Genomic DNA, 26,356 nt, shown 5'->3' with positions numbered 1-26,356 from the left:
TTGATTCTAGTTTAATCATGGTCTTCACTCATCTTGCCAGCTACTCCTTTTGATGAGGGGCAAGTTGAGTTGCAGTGGGGCATCTCTAAAGAATTTCAAAGAGTCAGGCTGACTTCAAGCCAGTTAGAAAGATTTATTATGGTTTTGAGGTTTCACAGTCTGGTGAATGCAAAGTTCATTAGAGGAATTAGCAACTCCAGTAAGGCAAGACAGACAATTTTATAGCGTATATGATGCTGATAATACAATCAATATTTACATAGAACATAGGAATGTAAGTAACATGAAAAGGGGAGGAGGTGTTTGTTAAGGGATTAGGTAATGGGGAAGGGGTCCCAGCCTCTATGAGACTGTGCATGCAGTTACTGACAATGTATATAAGAAACCCCAAATGGGGGAGCATGTATGTATGAAAATGATATTAAAACAAGACTCTCAACATCACAAGTTCACTATAGGTCAATTCTTTATTACTGCTCAGGTGCTATCTTAGGGTAGGCCCCTTTTATGGTTTGGTGGTCAAGCATCCTGCACTACATCCCAACAGTGCTGCTTTCTGATTGGCTAGGTATTGTGATCTTGTCTGGTCAAGATGGATGATGTGGTCTAGGTTGAGTCCATAGACACACCTGGTTCTGTGGGAAATATATTAATTGGATCTGAGGGAAGGGGCTAGCTAGATGATTGAGTCTAGGGGCAATTGCTAGCTGGGAGCACAGGCTTGCTATTCAATGAGGCCCATGATTGATTTGGGGGACCTGTGATGTGTTTAAAAGCAGATTGTGGTATCAAATCCGGACATGACTGCTATTCAGTGGGGCTCATAAGGAAGTTAGAATATTGGGGCTGAGGGTAGCTCTATTAGCACTCCATCACTTTAATGTACTCTATGATTTGAGACAGGGGAAGGACCAGGGGAGTGGAAAGAAAATCATTGTCTTTGCCTTAGGTCTGGGAGTTATTTTTAAGCAAGCTAAAGGGGAGCCTTAATATTGGTGTTATAATAGAAATAGCCAAGTATCTCTTAGCCATGGCTACTTTGACCCAGTGAATCTAAGGTTTAGATACAGGATTAGGTAAAGTTACGCAGCCACCTATCCCGTGTAGAATCAAAGGTAACATCAAGTTATTCACCCCTCCTCACTGCTCCCAGGGGAACAGCCTTTGGTCCAGCTCTGCCATCCTCTCCTGGAAAAGTTTGTCAAAGGCTTCACTTTGAGCTACTGTGAAGTGGTTTTTCCAGTCTCCAGCAATTCCTGCCAGACATGGAGGGAAGAAGTCAGGTGATGGTTTGGGAAAGGCTCATTCCACTCCTAAAGAGGGCCATGTCCAGTCACTCTGACCTACATCTTGCCACTTGATCCAAATGGCTCCAGAGAAGAAAGTGAGGCTGGTAATTATGCAAAGCCCTGCCTCACTTAAGTCCCATTCACTTGCAAGTCCTCCTGGTGTCATGGTCCTCTTGAAGACCAAAGGATTAACAAGGACATCCATTCTTAGAGAGCCTTGTCTCTTTCCTCATTAAAGGGAAAGAGTCAATGGGTGGGAACTTGCAGGATTGGCGTTTATTATGGAAGCCATTTTTAAGTGGCTAAGGAGCATAGCCACTGGTCATTCCATTGATTGATTGATTAAATCTCCACTAATGTAAGTGAAGAGCCTCTGTGACCTATTCTTCTTTCCTAACACAGCTGTAGAAAGGTTTGTTCTTTTGGGCAGGAGTAACAACATGCCCCATAAGTCTTGTAAGAATTCCTGGAAGAGCTCAAAAAGGATTTTAAAAATCATATGAGAGAAGTTGAGGAAAAACTGGGAAACGAAATGAGTGATGCAAAAATAAATTATGAAAAGAGATTCAACAGTTTGGTAAAAGAGGAAAACCACACTGAAGAGAAGTCTCGAAAAAGCAGAATTGGCCAAATGAAAAAAGAGATATAACAATCCACTGAAAAAAATAATTCCTTAAAAATTCAAATGGAACAAATGGAATATAATGTCTCCATAAGACTTCAAGAAAGAAACAAAAAGTCAAAAGAATAAAAATAACTAGAAAGATAACACCATAACAGCCATGTTGTGTGATGACTAATATTGATAAAGTTAAGCCTTCCCAGCAATACAAGGATCTAAGCCATCTCCAGAGGCCTCGTGATAGAAAATGCTATCCACATCCAAAGAAAGAAGTATGAAAGTTGAAGTGCTATTTTTTTTCTCTTCTGCTGAGTTTTGTTTCCTCTTTCTCATGGTTCCTCCTACTGGTTTTAATTTTTAGTTACAACACCACTAATGTGAAAATATGTTTAACAGGAATGTAAATGTATAGCCTACATCAGATTGTGTACTGTCTTGGGAAGGGTGGGGAGGAAAGGGGAGAAAAATTTTAAACTCAAAAATATATGGAAGTGAGTATTCATGAATCAAAATAAAATTGAAAAAACTAGCAAAAAGATGAAATTTCTCATTGGAGAAACAACTTATCTAGAAAACAGATGAAGGAGAGATAATTGAATTATTGCACTACCTGAAAGCTAATAAAAATAATAACAAAATATTTCTTGAAGAAAAAAAAATCCAGAATATGAAATGAATCTGAAAAAAGAAATGTGAAGGAATGTGGCCTAGCCACACCAGATATCAAAGTGTATTACTAAGTAGAAATCATGAGAACAGTCTGGTTGTGGCTAAGAAATAGATTGGTTGATCAGTGGAATACATTAGGTACACAATTCACAGTAGTCAATGAGCATGGTAATTCAGTGTTAGATAAACTCAAAGATCCTAGTTTTTGTAACAAAAACTTATTATTTAAAATTAACTGGTGAAAAGAAACTAGAAAGCAGTTTGGCAGAAGCTAGGTGTATACCAACATTTTGCACCAAATACCAAAATAAGGTCAAAATGGGTATGTGATTTAGACAGGAAGGTGATATCATAAGGCAATTACAAAAAGATGGAAAAGTTTACCTCTCATACCTATGGAGAAGGAAAGAATTTATGAGCAAACAAGAGACAGACAGCATGACAGGATGCAATATGGATGAATTTGATGACATTAAGTGAAAACAAGGTTTTGCAGAAATAAAACCAATACAGCCAAGAACAGAAGGAAAGCATGAAATTGGGGCACAATTTTATAGGAAGTTTCTCTGGTAATAGCCTCATTTCTCAAATGTATAGGCAACTGAGTCAAATTAATGTGAATATCCATTATTCTCCAGTTGATACATGTTCAAAGAATATAAACAGGCAGTTTTCAGAAGAAGAAATCAAAGTTATCTATATTGATATTAAAAATGCACTAAGTCACTATTGATTAGAGAAGTTCAAATTAAAGTAACTCTGGGGTATCCCCCAAGAGGTATTAGATTAAAAAAAAAGAAGAAGGAAAATCACAGCTATTGAAGGGGATGTAGAAAATTGAGAAACTATTTCGTTGTTGATTATGAATTGATCCAACCATTCCAGAAAGCAATTTGGGACTACTATGAAAGGGCTATAAAACTCTGTATACCCTTTGACCCAAAAATGCACTATAGGTCTGTGTCCCAAAGAGATTGAAGGAAGAGCAAAAGGTACTATATATACACAAATATTGATAGTTGCTTTTTGTTGTGCCAAAGTATTGGAAATGGAGAGGATGTCCATTAGTCGGGGAATGGCTCAACAAGTTGTGGTAAATGAATCTGATGGAATATTATTGTGCTATAAGATTTGATGTTCAGGGTGGTAGAAGAAAAGCCTGGGAGACTCAGATGAACTGGTTCAAAGTGAAATGAGCAGGATCAGGAGAATATTGCACCAAGTAACAGCAGTATTATATGATGATCAATAGGTTTGAGGAAGGTCTCTCAGGAAAAGAGAAAGGAAGCCTCACTGGGCATCTGTTCTAATCAGGGTACTTCCAGTACATCCAGATAGTCTGCTATAGTGTTCTGGCCCAGAGAGAGAGAGAGAGAGAGAGAGAGAGAGAGAGAGAGAGAGAGAGAGAGAGAAAGAGAGAGGGAGAGGAATGCCTCACTTTCAGCTAAAATAGTTACGTCCTGCATGTAAACTGTCAAAATGCCAGTTAACAGCACTGAGAACTCTCTAGAGATGGAATGCTACAGGGAGTTGTCTTCAGGAAGTTTTCTCCATCCTTTAAATGGAGAACCCTTTGACTCTTGGCTGGGATGTGCAACTGAAGTAATAGAGGAGTAGAAAGAACTAAGGGACAGAATTGGAAGTTTGCTGGCAAATTTCCTCAGTAATCTTGTTTATGACCTCACCTACTTCCTGAAAATTCAATATTCTGACATCCATGTTGGAATGCTTATGTAGGAAAGATATGCAATTTTGAGGGAGAGGCTGGGGTCAAATGAGCAGGAATCATTTATTCAATTCCTTAAAACCATCCTAGATATTAAGATGATAGAATATTTGGAACATGTTCTGTTAAACAGAGTGCTAATCAAGGGAAGACTGACTGCTTGACAAGTGGCCATGTGGTTCGAGAATGAGAAGAATTGATTGAGACACTTGTGCCTGATTACAGGGCAAGGAAAGACTCTCAGTTATCATCTCTGATGATGATTTCCTGAAAAAGTTTAAGACAAGAAAGATGGATGGAAATGAGGTCAGCTAACAACTGCTGGTTTCAGGACATTTCCCCAGATGTGTAAAACCCAATTGAGAGACTGTCCTAGATCTATTAGGTACCACCCAGGAGTTCAGGACAAAAGTGAAGGAAGGTGGCACACTTTGGGTTTTCAGGGACTGAGAATTATGTGACTAGAGGCCATTTCATTTTCAGCCTGTCACAAGTTATGTATATTATATACATGCCTGCATCCAACCAGAGTAAATACTCAGAAAGCAGTGACACATGGGGTGCTCACATCAGACTTTTGGGCAGGTCTTCCTTGAAAGAGTAAATATATGATAGGTTCCTGTATTACCCTTCCTCCTATACATGGGTGGATTATTGTGTTCTCTGATACTTGCTCTAGATATAAGGACCACTTTGATCACTTTTTCTCTCATCCTTCAGTATTAGACAGAGACCCTCTTCTCTGGCTTGCTGGGGTCAGTATAACTCTGGAAAGATGCCCACCAATTTTGCTCCTTTATCTCTAGGGCTCCTACTCACCCTTTCTTAGCATGTTTCCTTGGCTGTTATCTATCCACTCATCAGACAGGATCGAATGGTTGCACATATTGTTGGCTTTCATGGCAGAGAAGGAAGAATTCTTTATCACTAAGTTGATTTCTTCTTCTGTCAACGTTGTTCCCAGGAAGTGACAGATCTTATCCACATTTCCCCGAAGATCCTGTGGAAAGGCATCTCAGTATAAGAGAAAGAATTGATTGGAAAATCCAACAATTAACAGGGAAGAATCAAAATGAGGAAGATTCAGGGGATAAGAAGGCAATGAGAGGGGTGAGAACAGGGAAAAGGGAAGAGGAGGAAGAGCCCATGAAACATAAAGGAATAGGAGAGGAAGAAGAATAAGAACTTGAATTAGAAGGAAAGGGAGAAAGGAAGAAGAGGACTTGAGGCTATTGGCATGTAAGGATGAGAAGAAGGAAAGGAAGATGAAGGGGAGCTGAAGAGGAGGAGAAAGAAGAGCTAAGAAGAGTTGGAGGAAGGAAAAAAAGGAAGCAATGAAGCACCTGTTGCATTCAACACCAGGAATAAAATGGGGAAAAAAAATAGTCCTTGATATCAACAAATGTATATGCTGAGGGGCACTAGAATGACATTGTATAGACATTTCAGTTTGCAAATTATGTACAAAAACAGTAATTTTAAAGAGGACACATTACCTGCTGTGGAGAGCAGGAAGGGTCTGCTTTATGAGAGAGACTTCTGCATGATGGTAGGAGAAAAGGAAGAAACAAGATTAGACAACTTTTTTATGAGCCTGACTGAGAAAGAGAAGAGCTATAGGTAGACATGTGAGGACGTTAAAAGAAAATCTGAGTCCAGGACTTGTTTTCAATAATGACGTAAACTCAGGAAAAAAAATTAAAATGATTTCAGTACATCAAGGGGAGAATCTTGAGTGCTTCTGGGCACTGAATTTCAAAACCACCAACTACCCCTCCTGCCCTACCAGACCAATTTCAAAATAAGGGAAAGATATTCCTGATAGGCATATTTATTCTTAAAATAGATTGAGATAGCTTAATCATAGCTTCTCCCTTATTATCACATCGTAGGGAAATGTGATTAGAGATAAAGCAATGGAAAGAAAGGGTAACTCACAGCCATTTTGGAAGTTCTGGAAGGCACATGCTCCTAAAGGTGAGCAAGATTGCAAAGCAAGGGGTCACTCATACTGACTTAGCATGAATTTCAATAATTACATGGTAGGATGAAGTCATTTGTTTTTGCTAGTGAAAAATCCATGGCAGTTTTTGTGGGAAGCACTGCTGTTTGGTCAAGTGGTCCAGTTGTGTCTTACTCTTCATGACCCTGTTGGGGTTTTCTTAACAAAGATACTGGAGTGGTTTGGCATTTCCTTCTCCAGCTTATTTTAGAAATGAGGAGACTGAGACAGGGTTAAATGACTGATTAAGTGTAAGAAGCAAAGAATGAATCAGTAGGTAGGGAGATTTGAGATGAGAGCTGGTATCTGATGAAGAGGATGAGACCAAAGGCACAAGTGAGGTAGTACATGGTAAGAAGCAATGCCACCTCTTTATCTCAGAATAAAGTAAAAAGGGGAAGTTATCAAGGGATTTTTGAGTTATAGGGGAAGGAAAAAGGGAGAGTTCATGGCAAATGGCTTGCACTTTTCCAGTAAAGTAGAAGGCCATGTCTCTTGATGAGAGAATGAGGGATTAATGGTATGGGAAGAATGATGAGAGAAGTCACTGTGAGGAGTGCCAATAAAGAATCAGTTACAGAAGAATAAAAGAATTGTGATGCCGTAGTAAGAGACTAGTTGAGAGTAGATACCATGAATTTGTAGGAGGCAAATGATAGGAATGAAATTGTGTTTGGCAACATATACATGATAACAGGACAAAGGCTCATGGGATTTGAAAACAGAAGACAATCTAATGTCAACTGGTTATGATAAATTGAAGATATGAAAGAGGAGAAATACAAATTAGATCAAAAGTGAAGCCCTGAGAGAGTTCTTATAGGTGGAAAGAGTTAAGGTCACAGAAAAGGAAGAGGATAGTTTTAGGAGTGAGGCATGGGGAGAGATGCTAAGATAGGAGATTATGGTTGAATAAAAGGACTTCAGAAAAGAAGAAAGAAGGGGGAAAGGAAGGAGAGGGAATCAGAATTTCAAAAGAAAAGAGGAAAAGAACATGGAGAAAATGTAGAAAATATGAAAGAGGAGCAGGTCCAGAAAGAAAGGAAAGCATGTCCAGGAGAGGAAGAAAGGTTTTTACTAATGAGATATGATGGGAATATTAGGTAAACCTACCTGCAACAATGACTAAAAGCTTAGGGAGAGGGAATTGGCAATTCCTCACCCCAAGAGGAGAAGCTACCAAGAACTAATAAATGTACTTTTTAGGCATGTTTGTCAACACCAGGAAGGCCTGTCTTCAAGAGAAGTCCTAAATGAATTGGTTCTACTAAATCTGAAAACAATTGACTCAGTCTTTTCTTTGATTGAAAAAAGTTTGTTGTTAATGAGAAAGCTATCAAAATGTACCTAGGTGATCAAATCTCTTTAAAACTCACTCTGGTATGAAATTTAAAAAATTAACTATAATATTTCTGCTTCTCATTAGTCTGCATGTTAATTGCTACTTTTTAAAGTATTTTATATTTATGTACTTATAGTCAAAAGGAAAAATATTTTACCTCCTTTCTTCCAATTCATTGGACCTATAGAAAACCCAAATTGTACCTACAGTACCTACCAAAAGTGTCTCTGCTCTTCTGTTTTACAAGTCAAAGGTACATCAGGGAAGTGAGACAGACACAAAAGACAGGATAGATGTTAAAAGAAGAGTGCAGGGTCTAAGGAGTGTGGACAGACCAACTGAAGGGAACAGTAGAAGTAAAAAGATAAGAAGGGTAAGGGAAATTAAAGATAAGGGGAAGGAAAGATGAAGATGAGGAGAAAGAAAGGGAAGATTGAGCATTTACTTGCAGAAGTTCCTCATAGGTCAAAATTAGGAAGTTTTCTTTCTCTCTCAAGGGTAGCCAGCCACGGGTGTGGTCAAACCAGGATCCAAATGGCACTGCAAGGAGAATAAAAGAGAGGCCCTTTGACCATACATGTTCCTTCATTTACACATTCAATAATACCTCATTCAATCACAAAATATTGACTCAGGGTCTACTCACACACAAGGTTTTGCTTGAGGCTGGCACTGATAAGGTATTTGTGACAAAAGAAAAAGATGAGAACATATCTCTAGAGTTGAAAAGGATCTCTAAAGCCATACAGTGTAGCCATGTTATATAGATTAGGAACTGAGAGACAGGTAGGTAAATGATTTGCCCAAGTTTTCAGAGGTAATAAATTGCATATACATGACTACAGTAGACATTTTATGTGTCATGTTAAATTAGGGAAAATGTAAAGAAAAATAAGGAAGACCCTAGCCTCATAGATGTGGGTTGGAAATGGGGGAAGGACTGAGTGATGAGATATGTAACTACAATGAAAAAGAATTCAAGAATTTCCACAACAAAGCCACGGATTTAGAAATTTGGAAGATCACATTAAGTAAGTAATCAAAATTACTTAAGAGAGAGAGCATCATTGAAAGTTTCCTGGAGGAGGAGACTTTTGATGTCTACAACAGGGGTTAGAACTTGAAGTTTGCCATTTTTTTAGGAGAAAGGTCACTGGATTGAAGAGTCATGAGACATGGGACTGGTTCCCCAGTTCTGCTACACTGAAGTGTCTTGGGGAAGGCAACAAACATAGAAAAGCTATCAAGCAGCTCTTTTTAAAAACTTAATTAATTTATTTTTAATTTTCAACATTCACTTCCACAAGATTTTGAGTTTCAAATTTTCTTCGCATCTCATCCCTCCCCCCATCTCTAGATAGCATGCATTCTGAATACCCCCTTTCCTAATCTGCCCTCCCTTCTATCTGTCCCCACCACTTCTCTTATCCCCTTCCCCTTCAATATTCCCATAGGGCAGGATAGATTCCTATACACCATGTCCCATTTATCTTATTTCCCAGTTGCATGAGAAAAATTTTTTCAGTTTTGTTTTTAAAACTTTGGGCTCCAAATTTTCTCCCTTCTTCCCTCCCCACTTATTCTCATTGAGAAAGGCAAGCAAGTCAATACAGGTTATACATGTATAGTCATGCAAAACACTTCCATAGCAGTGATGTTGTGAAAAACTAAGTATGTTTCCCTTAATGCTCTGCTGCTCCCTAATTATTCTATTCTCTCTTTTCACTGTGACCCTCCTTAGAACTGTTTGCTTCTGATTACTCCCTGCCCCAAACTACCCTCCTCTATATCATCCTCCTGCTCTCTTGTCACCTTCCCCACCTATTTTCCTGTAGGGTAAGATAGATTTCCATACCCAATTGAGTGTGTAAGTTATTATCTCCTTAAGACAAATCCGATGAGAATAAGATCCAATAATTCCCCCTGACCAACCCCATTTCCTTTCCACTGTAAAAGGATTTCTTATTTATTTTACGTGAGATAATTTACCCCATTCTACCTTTCCCTTACTCCTTCTCTCCATATAATCTTCATTCACCCTTTTATTTTATGCTCCAGATATCACTCCTTCATTTTCAACTCACTCTGTGCCCCCTATCTATCTATCTATCTATCTATCTATCTATCTATCTATCTATCTATCCATCTGCACTTGGACATCATTTTTACTCTCCCACTACTCTTATAATGACAAAGGACTCATGGGTTACAAATATCATCTTTCCATTCAGAATGTAAACAGTTCAACCTTAATAAGTCCCTTATGATTTCCCTTTCCTGTTTAACTCTTCATGTTTCTCTTGAGTCTTTATCGGAAAGGCAAATTTTGTATTCAGCTCTGGTCTTTTCATCAAGAAAGCTTGAAAGTCCTCTATTTCACTGAATACTCATTTTTTCCCCTGAGAGATCATGCTCAGTTTTGCTGGGTAGGTGATTCTTGATTGTAATTCTATCTCCTTTGCCCTCCTGGAACATTATATTCCAAGTCCTGTGATCCCTTCATGTAGAAGCTGCTAAATCTTGTGTTATCCTGATTGTGTTTCCACAATACTTGAATTGTTTCTTGCTGGCTGCTTCAATATTTTCTCCTTGACCTGGGAACACTGGAATTTGGCCACAATATTCCTAGGAGTTTTCCTTAGGGATCTGTTTCAGGAGGTGATCAGTGGATTCTTTCAATTTCTATTCTACCATCTGGTTCCAAAATATCAGGGCAGTTTTCCTTGATAATTTCTTGAAAGATGATATCTAGACTCTTTTTTTTTATCATGACTTTCAGATAGTCCAATAATTTTTGAATAATCTCTCTTGCATCTATTTTCCAGGTCAGTTATTTTTCCAATGAGATACTTCACATTGTTTTCTATTTTTTCATTCTTTTGGATTTGTTTTACAGTGTCTTGATTTATCATAAAGTTACTAATTTCCAACTGCACCATTCTAATTTTTAAGGAAGCATTTTCTTCAGCAATCTTTTGGACTTCCTTTTACATTTGGCCAATTTTTTTTTAAGACATTCTTCACCTCATTGGCTTTTTGGCCCTCTTTTGCCATTTGGGTTAGGCTGTTTTTTATGGTGTTATTTTCTTCAGTATTTTGTTGGGTCTCCTTTAGCAAGCTGTTAACTTGTTTTTCAGAATTTTGTTGCATCACTCTCAGTTTTTCCTCTACTTCTCTTACTTGCTTCTCAAAATCTTTTTTGAGCTCTTCCAAGGCTTGGGATCTTTTCTTATTTTTCTTGGAAGCTTTGGATGCAGGAGCTTTGACTTTGTTGTCTCTTTCTGCTTGTATGTTTTGATCTTCTTTGTCACCAAAGTAAGATTCTGTGGTCTAATTCTTTTTGTGCTGCTTGCTTATGATCCAGGACAATTACTTGAGTTATAAACTCTTTGTTAAGGTAGAGGTCTGCTTCTAGTGTGGAGAATGTACTGTCTCAAACTTTGGGGGTCTTGTGCAGCTGTTTTCAGGGATACTTCTAGGGACCTGTAACTTTTCAGTTCTTCCAAGGTGGTATGATGAGGGGTGAGGTGTTTACTCCTTTCCTGGCCTGTGCTTTGGTCTGTGGGTGACCACAAGTACTCTTTTCTTCCTTGGAACTGTGAGGAGGATTTTCTCTTCACCACCACTACAAGCTCCACCACAGCAGTGCTCCTCCTCACCACAGGACCACCATCTAAAACTGTGATCCAGATCCAAGCACAGGCAAAGCAAGAGAATCTAGCACCAGCAAAGAGATCCTTGTAATCCAAATCTGATCAACCACTCAATTCTTCCTCAGTCTGTGGTCCAGAAGCTCCTGGGGCAGCCATTGCCCCAAGGCCTCGCTTAGGTACAGGGGCTGGGATCACACTTCTCTCTCACTGCAGACACAGACTTTTCCCACTGACCTTCTGAGTTGTCTTTGGCATTCATGGAATGAGAAGTCTGGAAATCACAATAGCTGCCCGTGTGTCAGTCCTCTGATGTCTGCTCCAGGTTTGCTGAGACCTGTGCTCCCACGTCGAACTGCGTTACTCTCCCAGCCTGGCGCAATATACCTTTCTGATCAACCATCCAGATTGTCTTGGCTGGAAATGTTTCACTCTTTATTTTTGTGGGTTCTGCAGCTTTAGAGTTTGTTTAGAGCTATTTTTACAGTTATCTGCAGGGGTTTAGGGGAGAGCTCAAGCAAGTCACTGCTTTTACTCTGCCCCCTCCAAACTCCAAATGGTGTATTTTAAAGCAGAAGTCTTATCCGGTCGAGTTTTCCACAGCACATCATTCTACCCAACATTACCCCATTCAACTCCAAGGACCCCTTATGATTTCCTCTAGGATCAAACATAAATCATCTGTTTAACCTCATAACTTGGCACCTTCTTACCTTCCCAGTTTCTTTGCTGCTTACTTCCACCCACAGATTCTGTGACCCAATGACACTGGCCTCCTTGCTGTTCCTCAGACTAGACCCTCCATTGCCCTATTCCATGCATTTTTAGACTCTGTCCCCAAGGCTTGAAATTCTCTCCCTCCTGAGCCCTGCCTCCTGGATGTCCTGCCTTCCATGAGGTCCCAGCTACAATCCCACTTTCTACAAGAAGTCTTTCCTGATTTTCCTTAAGGAGACAGTGCCTTCTGTCTGTCGATCATCTCCCATTTAGCTCGTCTATAGTTTGTTTGTACATAGGTATTTGCATCTTATCTCCCCCATTAGACTGTAAGATTCTTGAAAACAAGGATTATTCTTTTTTTTTTTTTTGCCTTTCTTAGTATTTCCAGTGCTTAGTACAGTGCCTGGGACACAGCAAGCACTTAAAAATGCTTGTCACATTTGGAATATTTCTTCCTATCTGTGTACCATGGTTTCCCCATATGAAAAATGAGTGAGTTGTACATGAAGGTCCCTCCCAATCTGATATTCTGTGGTTCTAAGTCCCTCTCTTCTCCGGACTGTACTTTTTTAAAAAAAAAGTTAAGTGAATTGACTCTTTGAATTTCTGGAAACCTTTCAGCTTTAAACGACATGGGCTATGATTTTTCAGCCAAGGTTGTGGCTGAAGTATGTTCTAGACCGGTCATCTCCAATTTAGGGGCTCCATAGCCCTAGTGATCCTGGCATAAAAATCCTTAGATGCAAAGAATGGGAGGAAATGCCAGACTACCTCTGGCTGGGGGAATGCATCAGGGGCAAACATAGAAGTGTAATATGAGGTAGAGTGTGATGGGGAAATAAATGAGATCCATACAGAGGAGACTGTAACAACTTAAAAAGGGAGAAATGAGCCTCTGTGTCTATTGACCCATCTACAACATGGGGCTAGTATTGCAGTTGTCTTCTTCATGTGTTGTCTTCACAATATCCCTCCAGAAGTAGAAGTGGCTTTTATTGCAAAGATAAAGAGATTCTAATTCTTGGTCTGCTCACCAGTTCCTTGAGTGAACTTCTCAAACGCCTGGGAAAAACTTTCTGCCGTCTCATAGAATTTACACAGTTTTGTGAAATGATAAAAAGAAACCATCACGTCTTTAGGATTCCGTATGACATAAATTATCTGAAATAGAAATCAGGATTATTATAGGCTGCCCAGACCGTTGGACCTTCCCATACCACCCATTTTTTAAAAACTCCAATTTGGCTCTTTTTAGCTACTTACTTAACACCTTCTTTCTGGTCATGACTAGTCTTTTCCACTAGGAACTCTACAGTCTCTGTCTCCACTTCTCATATACACGTTCCTAACCCATGTCCTAGTGCAGTAGCCTACATTAAATTATTTCTCTGGTACCAACTTTCCTTCTCCTAATGAGGTGGCCAATGACCTCATCTTGCCTACCCACTGGTCTTTCTTTCTTATCCACTTATTTTTTACTGTGACCCCTCTATAGCACCTTTTTTTCTCCTGGCTTCCTGGCTCTACAAATCCTTTTCTTATTTCTCCTAGTCTCTTTCTTTTCTATAGGAATTGGTGACTATTCTTGTAACAACTTAGGCTCATACATTTGGTGTTGGGTTTAACATTGTCCCAGAAATTGAATCCTTCAGCCTTTGGCTAGTCTTTAACTACAGAACTTATCTCTGTTTCACATTTAAAATTTCCTTTCTCTCGTTATGAATTTGACAAACAGCAATAAACATGAATACTTCCTTGTAGCAGTATAAGGCTGGAATTAGCCTCACTCCAATTCGCACAATCACTAATGGACCAGAAATCTCAATTGAATCATTCAATGGATTATGTATAAACAAATGTATAAATAAGATGGTTTCTCCCCTTATGTTTCTTTATGAGGTATGAAAATCCTTGATCAGATTAATAAAAAAAGGTTAATGTGAATGATTAAGTCACTTCCCTCTTTCAATTCCCATTTCTATTTAGGTATGATATCTAAAAAGAAAAAGGCAGTCCATAAATGCAGTTAAATAAAGGTAGAACCATACTCTTGGTCACATGACTGAAGTTCAAGAGCTGGAACCAAGCTCTTTCTGCCTGAAAGCACCTTTTTAAAAGTTTTTTCCCATAAGTACATGTTAAAATAATTTTGAACATTCATTTCTTTTTAAATTTGGGATTACAAACACTTTACCTCTCTCATTTCTCTCCCTGTCCTTGAGAAAGCAAATAGTTTGACATGGGTTTTACATGTGCAGATATGTCAAACATAGTTCCATATTACTCATGATGTAAAAGAAAATACAAACCAAAACAAAAAAATAAATTAAGAAAGTGTAAGAAGATATGCTTCCATCCTCATTCAGACTCCATCAGTTCTTTCCCTGGAGATGGATAGTATTTTTCATCACTAAGTCCTCAGGAATTGTCTTGTTTTATTGTATTTCAGAGAATAACTATGTCATTCAAGCTTGGTCATCATAAAATACGGCTGTTGCTATCTAAAATGTTCCCCCGATTCTGCTCATCTCACCTTGGAACTGTTCAGGCAAATCTTTCTGTTTTTTTTTTTTTTCTGAGAGCATCCTGCTCATTATTTCTTATACCACAATAGTGTTCCATCACAATCACATATCCCAACTTGTTCAACCATCCCCCAGTTAATGGGCATCCCCTAAATTTCCAATTATTTGTCACCACAAAAGAGCTCCTGTAAATCTTTTGGTATGTATAAGTTCTTTTCCTTTTTTATCTCTTTGAAACCTAGTAGTGGTATTACTAGGTCAAATGGTATGCCCAGCTTTATTGTCCTTTGGGTAGAGCTGTAAATTGCTCTCCAGTATATTTGAATCAGCCCAGCTACATTGAGACACCATTATGTCTCAATTTTCCCCATATCCCCTCCAACATTTGTCATTTTCCTTTTCTATCATATTGGCCAATCTGATAGGTGTGGAGTGGTACCTCATAGTTGTTTTAATTTACATTTCTCTGTTCAATAGTGATTTAGAGCATTTTTTCTTGAGCACACTTAACTTTGATTATTTTATCTGATCACTAGCTGTTTGTATCCTTTACCTATTGGTCAGTTAGGGAATGGCTTACATTCTTATAAATTTAACTTAGTTCTCTATGTTTTTGAGAAATGTGGCCTTTGTCAGAAACCTGTCATGAATTTTTTTCACACTTAGGATTATTGTGTGTTACCCTGCATCCTATTTTCCCATTTGTTTTTCTTTCTCTTTGCACTCACTATGTCAGTGAATTTTGAAAACTCAATACATGACTGGTAATGTATTGGAAAAGATCAGTTTACATCCCATCCAAAAGATAAGTAATGCCATGGAATGTTTTAATTGTCATAAAAAGTGCTCATTTAACCATTCCCCAATTGATAAATGGTCAAAGGATATGAACAGGCAGTTCTCAGATGAAGAAATTAAAGCCATCTATAGTCATATGAAAAAGTGCTCTAAATCATTATTGATTAGAGAAATGTACATTAAAACAACTCTGAGGTACCACATCACACCTATCAGATGGGCCAACATGACAAAACAGGAAAATGATAAATGTTGGAGAAGATGTGGGAAAATTGGAACACTAATACATTGTTGGTGGAGTTGTGAAATGATCCAACTATTTTGGAGAACAATTTGGAACTATGCCCAAAGGGCTACAAAAATGTGCAGACCCTTTGATCCAGCAATAGCACTTCTAGGGCTATATCCCAAAGAGATCAAACAAATGGGAAAAGGACCCACATGTACAAAACTATTCATAGCAGCTCTTTTTGTGGTGGCAAAGAATTGGAAATTGAGAGGATGCCCATCAACTGGGGAATGGCTGAGCAAGTTGTGGTATATGAATGTAATGGAATACTATTGTGCTATAAGAAATGATGAACAGGCTGACTTCAGAAAAACCTGGGAAGACTTATATGGTCTGATGCTGAGTGAAGTGAGCAGAACCAAGAAGACTTTGTATGCAATAGCAGCCACGTTATGCAATGACTAAGAATGTTAAACTGAACCCTCCTCAGCATTACAAGGATCTAAGACATCTCCAGAGGCCTCGGAATGGAAAATGCTGTCCACATCCAAAGAAAGAACTATGGAAGTCGAATCGCTCTCACTTAATTTTACCTTCAGTTGAGTTTTGTTTCATCTTTCTGATGGTTCCTCCTATTGGTTTTAGTTTTTACTTACAACTTCACTAATGTGAAAATATGTTTAATGGGCATGTAAATGTAAAGCCTATGTCAGATTGTGTGCCATCTTGGGGAGGGTGGAGGTGAGGAAGGGGGAGAAAAATTTTCATCTCAAAAGCATATGGAAAAAAAAAAGAAAAGTGAAAAAAAAAGAAAAAAATTAAAAAAAATAAAGAATAGAATAACTTAACTTGCCCATAATCCCAGAGCTACAGAGGGCTAAAGGCGGGCATTCTTGACTCTAGATCCAGTATTCTGTCCATTAAACCATGCCACACATCTCTAGAAATTTCAGGTTACATACATGCATTTAAATATCTTGCATGAAGGGTCTATTTTCAAATCAACAACTCTAAAAATTGTTAAGTTGCAAAGAAGGTGCTGATCTGCCTTGGTAGAGGAAGTTTCCTGTTCTCTAAGTTACAGATCCAGTCTATATCCCCATCCCCATGTCCTGTATGTGACACAGAGTTGGCGTATAATAAAGGCTTGATTTGGTGCAAAAAAAAAATGGACTTCATTTATTTTATGAGGAGTTGGAGCATGTCAAGCTTCTCATAATTAGTAATAAACTTATCTCTGCTTGACTACTTTTTAAAAAAAGTGCTCATTTTACATGCCACAAAAGATATGCATAAGACTCTGCAAGCTAGGCTTCAGCAATATGTAAACCAAAAATTACTAGAAGAGCAGGCTGATTTTCAAAGAGACAGAAGAACTTGAGAGCAAATTACTAACATTCAGTGGATTGCAGAGAAAGCAAACGACTTCCAGAAAAACACCCACTTCAGCTTTTTTTTCTTTCTTTAAGGCAATTGGGGTTAAGTGACTTGCCCAGGGTCACACAGCAAGTACGTGCCAAGTGTTTGGTCTGAGGCTGGATTTGAACTCAGGTCCTCCTGACTTCAGAGCCAGTGATCTATCCACTGTGCCACCTAGCTGCCCCTTCTGCTTTCTTTTCTACAGTAAACTCTTTGACTGTGGATCACAACAAAATGTAGCATCAGTGTAATAGATTTGGTACATAATAATAAATGGCCATAGTAATCTGGTCTTGGATAAACACAAAGATCCAAGTTTGTGAGAAAACTCATTTTTGACCAAAATTAGTGGAAAACACTACAAAGCATTCTGCAGAAACAAGGTACAGATGAACATTGCACACTGTATCCCAAGATAAGGTCAAAATGAGTATGAAATTTAGACTTAAGCAAATTAGATAAGCATGGAAATTTTTCCCTATTGGATGAATGGATAAGGGAAGAATTTATGACCAGACAAGGGTTGGAGAGCAATATAGTTAAAAAATGGAAAATTTTGATTACATGAAATTAAAAAATATTTTACACAAACCAAACCAATACAGCCAATATCAGACAGAACAGAAGAAAATGGGGAAAATTTTACATTATTTCTCAAAAGAGATCCTCACTTCTTGAATATATAAAAAACTAAATAAATTTTAGAAGAATACAAATCATTCCCCAGGTGACAAATATTCAAAGGATAGGAACAAGCAGTTTTCATGAGGAGAAATCAAAACAATAAATAATCATACAAAAAGGCTGTAAATCATTATTGATTAAAAAATGCAAATAAAAGAACTGAGGTACTATTTCACACCTCAGGTTAGGACATATGACAGAAAAGAAAAATAACAAATGTTTCAGAAGATGTGGAAAAATTGATGCAGTAATATACTATTGGAGTTGTGTATGGATCCAACCATTTTGGAAAGCGAATTAAAATAATGCCCAAAGGGTAACAAAATTGTGCATTTGATACCCCAATACCACTACTAGGTCTGTATCCCAAAGAGATCAAATAAAAAAGAAAATGACCTTTAAGTACAAAAATAATTAGAGCAGCTCTTTTTGTAGGGTCAAAGATATGGAAGTTAAGAGGATGCCTATCAATTTGGGAATGACTGAACAAACTGTAGTAGATGAATGTGATAGAATACTATTGAGCCATAAGAAATGATGAGCAGAATAGTTTCAGACAAATCTTTTGAAAGTTATATGAACTGATTCAAAGTGAAGTATATAGAACCAGGAGAACATTTTATACAGTAACAGCAACATTGTACCACGGCAACTGTGAATAACTTAGCTGTATTCCAATCAATACATTGATCCCAGACAATGTCCAAGGATTTAGGATGAAAATCGCTATCCAAATCTATGGAAATAATTGATGGAATCTGAATGCTGATTGAAGCACCTTTTTTCACTTTCTTTTTCTTGCTTTTTTTTCTATCAAAAAGGCAATTAAAGAAAATTTAAAAAGACACTAGCAATGAACATACAAAATATATAAGAATAAACTGGAGTTGGTTTAATTTTCCTAGAAGGTTAAAAATGTTAGAGGGATCTAGGAAAACAGGCACCTTATTGTATTGTTGATGGAACGATGAATTGGTCAAGCCATTCTGGAAAGCCATTTGAACTGACGTCTGGAATGTTGAATTAATGAATGATAGTGAGTAGAGAGAGTTAATGTACATTCAAGGCTTGAAGGCAGATTGTAGATGACTTTGGAGGCAACAATATGATCCTATACTTTAACCCATAAGCACTGAGGAGCTACAGAGAGGAATAAAGTAAAGAACCAAATATTAATATTAAAAATGTTGTGTTGGCATGTCATAGGGAAGAGGGAGGGGGACAAAAATGCTTCTGCTTCTTTGTCTGATGTTGCCTCCATTTCCTCTCAGTCCTTGAAAGATGCAGATCAGAAATGCACTTTTTAGCCTTCTGCTAGCATAATATTGTCATACCAGTATCCACCTCACTGAGTGGAGTTCTCATTTGCTCACCTTGGCCTTGCTGTGGAAATAGGATTTGGGGAACAACTGGATGGGTAGGTGACTGCTGTAAAACCGGGGTCCATTTTGTTCTTTTTTGGAAAGCAACAGCTGGCCTTGGTCTGTTTCTATCCATGGGGACCGATTCCAAATAGGGATGGATTGGACCCAGGTGTTGTCTCCTTTACTGCGGATCAGGCTGACTATCTCTATAACCCAATGGGTTCCTAATGGAGAGAACAGAAAAGATAAAGTATATTAATACAGGTTCTTTTGCATGTGATATCTAAGTGTAGAGCCAGTTTTCCATGGGAGACAGAGAAGAGAGGGGAAGTAGGGAAGAAGAGAGAAATACAATGAATTTGAGTGTCCTCCTGAAGAGAGAACTCGATACTCTGTGAGAGAAGAAGGTTCTTATCTTCCTAATATTGTTATTAGAAAGCCTGTTTGGCAAACTGAAAGCAAGAACAAAGTGGTCTTTCACCTGCCAGAGTCACATATTCAAAACCACAATGGAGAACACCCCAAAACTTATCCAAATTGATGACAGCTATTCACTGCAGATAATTCAGATGGAATTGGACAACTCTGCCAGAAGCAACCTAAACAACATTCCCAATGATTACACAATCTGAGGCCAGAATGTAAAGAACATAAGAGCACTGGCTGTCCTTCCTTTGTTATTGTATATTAAAGGTAGGAGACTCTAAAGGGAAAAATTAATTTGCAAAATGAATCGTTCAGTAGAAGAATAAAATTTGACTCTCTGCATCACAGCCTATATTATAAGGTTAACACACAACTAGTCTCATGAATCTGATTAAAAAGACTTTATGATAAAGAGGATGAGAAGAGGAAAAAAAAGATGTCTTCTATGTACCCCTGAAGCTAAATTCTATAGGAGTAGCATCAGAGAAGCATAGCAGCTGAGAAAGCCATAAATCCAGAGGATACAAAACCCAAGAGAGGAGACATCAGTAAAGTACTTTGGTCAACAAGCAGAAGGGACTAGAGGAACGCAATATGAGAGTTCAAAATGGACCTAGCTGATGTCTTTAACACCTTTTGGGAGGAAATCCAAAACATACTATGGCTTTATATGAGTCTACCTTATTTAAGGGAAACAGCATAGCTAAATCTGAGGATGAACTAGTATCGCATATTAGGAAGGTATACACATATTAAGACATGCAGGAACCAAAGGTGGGACAGGCAGAAGTATAATGGAGGGAATTTGGGAGAAGGCCCAAAGAAGGAGAAACAAAAGCAATTTGTCACTAAAGTCTATACTTTACAGACCCCTGGAAAGAGAGAAGAAATAGATGAGAATGTTGAGAAATAGATCCTGAGACTGGGACAAGTGGGGAATATAGTACTGATGGGGGATTTCAGACATTCAGATATGTTTTGGTTCCTTGCCTCACAAGAGCAGAGTAGTTAACAATTTATGAAACTGCCTTTTGGTCATCTCATCCTTCAAAAGTTGGAAGAAGCAAGAGAGGGAAATTCTCTTCTAGATCCAATTCTCCCTAATGGGGAGGAACTAGTTGCTTTGCTAGAAATGATGGGAGGAGGGAGGTGACTATTCGAGGGTACAGAGATGTTTTTTCTCTATAAGAAAAGGAAATCTGGGCACAGTTGGACAATCCCCTACATTTGGCAGAGCAGATTTCACAGTATTCAGAGGCAAAAGACATAAGATTAAGCCCATGAAGTAAACTGCTTCAAAGGAAATAAGCACAAGAAGGGTGGAAGGTACTCAAGAATTTAATTGTGAAAAAGAAAAGGGGAACAATCCCAACAAAGAGGAAAATGGGATTTTTTGACAAGGTAGGTGTAGTGTCACATGGAATTCACCAATTACTTTAAATTTGTTCTTTTTAAAAGCCATTTTTAAATTCATGATCATTCGCTTTTTTTCCCTCAGACCTCCCCTAACCCCTTCTTTAAAAAAAAAAACAACTACTTTATAACATGTACACAAAATCAGATTAAACAAATTCCCCTAGAGTTCTTGCCCCCAAATGAATATCTTGTTCTTCATCCTGAGTCCATCATCTTTGACAGGAGGTGGGTAGCCAAGTTTATATTTGGTTCTCATGGATCATGGTTAGTTACCGCATTCAATATCTGTTAAGTCTTTCAAAATTGATTAATCTTACTGTGTTTTAATATTGTATAAGGTATTCTCCTGGTTCTGATCACTTCAATCTGTATCAAGTCACACAAGTTTTCCCAAGTTTCACTGAAATTGTCCTGCCTAGTACAGCACCTGGAATGTGGCTGGTTCTTCATGAATGCTTGTTAAATTGAGTGTCATTCTGCTCTCTCTACACTTATTTACTTCTTTCTTAAAATTGATCACTTGGGGAAAAAATTGATCACTTAGGAGAAATAGTCTCCGAAATCCCTTCCAACTCTAACATTCTGCAACCTTGATTAACATTGCAGTGCAGCTATTATGAGTTTTTCTCCGAAAACACCTCCGCGTGGACCCATTCTTGTTTCTTACCTGACTTGGGGTAGGTTACAACAACGACATCAGTATCCTTCACCACAAACTCGTCCCGAGAAACTTTGAGGTTCTTCATAGTAAAACACTTTGGGAACAAGATCCCTTCAAACTTTGTGTATTCTGATGACATGTCTTTGTAGGATCAGGTTTGAAGTTTCTGAACTTTCTTCTTTGTAGTCTCACCTGAATTCTACCTGCTCAGTCTTCTGTCCTCAACTCCTTGTCAAGGGTGGTTCAATCTCTGACAGTACTTGTCTTCATCCAATCTGTACTGGGAGAAAGCATAATGTTTTATAGCAACAGATGCTGGTGATGCAACATTGATATTGTAAGAGGAACAAAAGAACCATGAACTCTGAATTCCTGGGAAATTTCCCAAGACAGGGTTAGAAAAGTTATGCAAATGATTCACAGCAATGTTTCAAGTTCCAAGGACTCCTTCATTTTCTATAGAGATACCTTCATCTTCCAAAATATAGAGAAACCAATAAGTGGACACACTCTCCTGTATTTAATTCTCTCTTAGAGGAATTGCGTGCTAGGGAGGAAATAATGAAATAGAGAGGAGAAATGACCACTTCTGCCTAAAGTAAGGAGATGGAGTCTGGGCTTAGTCCTATATTTAGTCAACAGTTGAGGTCAGTAGATTTTAAGGGGTTCAGAAGAAAGATGGATGGCTCAAAAAGGGAAAAACAGCAGAAGAGGGAGGGGGTTTGCTTAAGAACAAAATTGTGAAGCTCTTCCATGAGAGACAGAATCTTACTTATCATTTTCCCATGGGATGTGGTGGGGGGAGGCAAAGGAAGCCATATTCCACTCTGAACCTAATTGAATGGCTATCCTGTCTTATGCTGCATTTGGCTGTGTATATCAATAAGGCATTCCACATCCATCTCGTTTACCTGCATTCCTCCTGAAATTTTCTTGGAGGTACTAGATTCTTATAAATTAGAACTGACCAAATAGAATTCAATTACTCCACAAGTCAGCAAAAGCTATCAAAATGAAATCAAAAGATTTTGAAATAAAAGGAAATGTAAAAAATCTGATTTAAAAAGAAATTGACCTGTAACAGATCAAGAAGAAAGAATTTGCCATCTATAGTCATATGAAAAAGTGCTCTAAATCATTATTGATTAGAGAAATGCAAATCAAAACAACTCTGAGGTACCACATCACACCTATCAGATGGGCCAACATGACAAAACAGGAAAATGATAAATGTTGGAGAAAATGTGTGAAAATTGGAACACTAATGCATTGTTGGTGGAGTTGTGAAATGATCCAACTATTTTGGAGAACAATTTGGAACTATGCCCAAAGGGCTACAAAAATGTGCATACCCTTTGATCCAGCAATAGCACTTCTAGGGCTATATCCCAAAGAGATCAAACAAATGGGAAAAGGACCCACATGTACAAAACTATTCATAGCAGCTCTTTTTGTGGTGGCAAAGAATTGGAAATTGAGAGGATGCCCATCAACTGGGGAATGGCTGAGCAAGTTGTGGTATATGAATGTAATGGAATACTATTGTGCTATAAGAAATGATGAACAGGCTGACTTCAGAAAAACCTGGAAAGACTTATATGGTCTGATGCTGAGTGAAGTGAGCAGAACCAAGAGGACTTTGTACACAATAACAGCCACATTATGGAATGACTAAGATTGTTAAACCGAACCCTTCTCAGCATTACAAGAATCTAAGACATCTCCAGAGGCCTCGGGATGGAAAATACTATCCTCATCCAAAGAAAGAACTATGGAAGTGGAATCGCTCTCACTTATTTTTACCTTTAGTTGAGTTTTGTTTCATCTTTCTGGTGGTTCCTCCTGTTGGTTTTAATTTTTACTTACAACTTCACTAATGTGAAAATATATTTAATGGCTATGTAAATGTAAACCCTATATCAGATTGTGTGCCGTCTTGGGAAGGGTGGAGGGGAGGAAGGGGGAAAAAATTTTCAGCTCAAAAACATGGGGAAGTAATTGTTGATAAATCAAAATAAATTAATAAAATTAAAAAAAAAAGAAGAAAGAATTTGAGAATCATTGGACTCCTTGAAATTCATGATTTTCATTTCCAAGACTGAGTACTGTTTTTGATGGAATCATAAGTTGAAACTGCTGAGAAATATTAAGGAAAGAGAGCAACATGAGGATTATAGTGTACTGATGATCTTTTGAATGGAACATCAAAAGAAAAAGTCTCAGGAATGTGAAGGTCAAAACATAAAGCTCCCATAATATGAGAAAAAGTATTACAAAAATAGAGAAAGGAGTTCAAGAATCATGATACTAAAATCAAGATTTCAAAAGACCTGGTAGCTTCTATCATAAGTGAGTGAAGATCATGGAATACAATGTTTTAAAAGGCCAAGTGTAGAGGTTTACAACCAAAGATGATTTACTATGCCAAGCTGAGCATAATTGTAAAAACATGACCACAATGAAATTCTTAAGACACAAAAAGAAAAACTTCACATGAGAGGCAGAAGGGGTAGTTCTCTTTCTATTCTGTGTACATTTATCTAAATCCTTCTATTCTTTATTTTTTATGGCCATATCACCTACCATTTCATTCATAGTTTAAATTCTGTTCAGCTCTTCCCCAATTGAATGGCATCAATATGTTTTCTACCAACTTGGACTTTTAAGAAGGCATGTTTTGACTTTATAAATCAGACCAGATACTTAAGGAAGTAAAAGAGAGTAAATCTTTATTAAATACCCACTATGTACTAGGTAGAATATTAAACATTTTATAAATATTTTCTCACTTGAGCCAAATGACAATCCTGTGAGGTAGTTGCTGTTATTTCTGCATTTTAGAGGTGATGCAACCGAGGAAAAGAGAGGTTCAATGACCTTCCTTTACACAGCTAATAAGTATCTGAGGCTAAATTTGAACTCATCTTCCTCAGTCTATGCCCAGGTTTTTAATCACTGTGCCACCTACCTAGCTGAGGTAAGTGAGGACCTGGGATCTGCTGCTCTCTGAATCCATTCATCATCCCTGCGACTTCCCTGACTAAAATAATCCTCCCTGTAGCAGAGGGGAGGGGAACTTAGATCTGGGGAAAGGACATCAAGGTACCTCATATCTCATCAGGGCCAAGATGCTTTGATAACTTGGGACTTGGAGTCCTTAAAGAAAATAGGACTTTGGGGCCCAGAACTCTTTTTCTCAGACATTGTGTGCTGACTTTACCCCAAAGTGTGGAAGTGAGTAGAGTGAGGGGACCCTCCTGACTACCTCTTGAGTATTCACAGCATGGAGAAAGACTGCCTCAGTAGTCATGGGATCTACCTCCAGCAGGGGATCAAGTCCTTGGGAGATCTCGGTTGGAACCCTGGCTCAGAGGTAAAGCTAGTTAGGAATTACATGCCCTGTTTTTTAAAGCAAGCAGTGGGAAACAGAGATTCACAGTTTCGTAATCAATCCTCTATGTTCCACACTGTGTGTGGTGATGCTCATTTTTATCGTTCTTGAGAATAAAAACTACTTCGTGGAAAGTAAACTTCTATCATCAAAATTTGTTTTTTGCAAAGAGTATATATAATATAACAATAATGAAACTGCCATATCTGTTGAGGTCTGTTATTGAACTTCCTTCAGTTCTTCCATTTTTACATACATAATTAAGGCTCTTTTCTTTCTTGTCTTCTGTTTTCTGTGCATCCTTCTCATCACTTACTGACATCCCCATCCCAATAAAAGCCCAACCTGTTAGTAGACTCAGCCAAAAACAATTAGCCAACAACACGTGGGCTGTGACTGTCAATTTAAGTCTCCTGAACCTCTAGCCAATCTTCTCTCTGCCAAGAGGTGGGCAGCATTTCCCCACCCCATTAGTCACCATCCAAGTGAGCTGAGAAGATCTTTGGTTTTATTCCCCTTCAAATAATTATTGTCGTTATTACACATATTGTACTCTTGGTTTTGCTCACTTCACTCTGTATCTCTTCTGACTTTTCTATTTCTCTTTCCATTTTTCACTTTTTTTCATTATTGTTTTGGATTTGAAGAAGGCCTATTTGCAATTAAGAAGACATGCACTAATATGCATTGTAAAGAAATATAAAATGGAATTCAATTATTAACTTGTTTTACCATGGATATGGAAGCATGGAAGAATGTTAATTACTGAATGCAATCAAACACTATGCCACACAGACTTTTCCCTATATCTTTTGTCAGCTATGTTGGCAGGGGTGAAATGCTGGGCCTGCAGTCAGAAAGACCTGAGTTCAAATTCAGCCTCAGATACCAGTAGCATAAGCCTGGGAAAATATTTACCCTCTCTGCCTCAGTTTCCTCAACTATACAATAGGTGTCATAATACCATTTACTACTCATGATTCATGAGAATCAAAGGACATACTATTAGTAAAGCACTTAGCACAGTGCCTGGCACATAGTAGGGTCTATTTTCATCACTTATTCCCTTCCCTCCCAATTTTGGTACAAGCACTGGGGAAAGTATTTGAAATGGATGAGGTAACACTCTTCCAATCACTTAAATGCTTCCTAGGATTTAGAAATAGGGATTTTGTTAATGTGGTTTTAAAAATTTTAATATTTTATTTTATCCAGTTATATGTAAAAACAATTTTAACATTCTTTTTTCATAATTTGAGTTCCAAATTTTCTACCTCCCTCAGTGCCCCTCCCCATGAAGAAGGTAATTTGACATAGGTTATACTTGTGTAGTCATGCAAAACAAATGTTGTATAGGTAAAAAACAGACAAAAAACCCATGAACATAAAAAAGAAAAGAAAAACTAACTTTTTGGAAAAAAAG

The 26,356-nt window shown here is 38.0% G+C and overlaps 1 protein-coding gene across 2 annotated transcripts; it reads right to left on the bottom strand.

Annotated features, from left to right (window-relative positions):
• Positions 1-200: 200 nt before the first annotated feature.
• Positions 201-21,835, bottom strand: LOC110220161 (sulfotransferase 2A1-like). 2 transcript variants are annotated; one of them, XM_078145969.1, is made up of 7 exons: positions 21,549-21,835; positions 19,049-19,263; positions 13,055-13,181; positions 8,096-8,190; positions 5,126-5,306; positions 1,135-1,256; positions 201-635 (listed from the first exon to the last, which is right to left on the bottom strand). In XM_078145969.1, the coding sequence occupies exons 1-6, from the start codon at positions 21,679-21,681 to the stop codon at positions 1,141-1,143; spliced, it is 867 nt and encodes a 288-aa protein (XP_078002095.1). In that variant the 5' UTR covers positions 21,682-21,835; the 3' UTR covers positions 201-635; positions 1,135-1,140. The 2 variants fall into 2 exon arrangements, with proteins under 2 accessions (XP_078002095.1, XP_020859735.1); XM_021004076.2 differs by having other exon boundaries at positions 201-1,256.
• Between the last annotated feature and the right edge of the window lie 4,521 nt (positions 21,836-26,356).

Source organism: Phascolarctos cinereus, unplaced genomic scaffold, assembly GCF_003287225.1.
Source record: "Phascolarctos cinereus isolate Bilbo 61053 unplaced genomic scaffold, phaCin_HiC Scaffold_726;HRSCAF=1367, whole genome shotgun sequence".
NCBI lineage: Eukaryota > Metazoa > Chordata > Mammalia > Diprotodontia > Phascolarctidae > Phascolarctos > Phascolarctos cinereus.
This window is presented reverse-complemented; position numbering and strand designations above follow the sequence as displayed.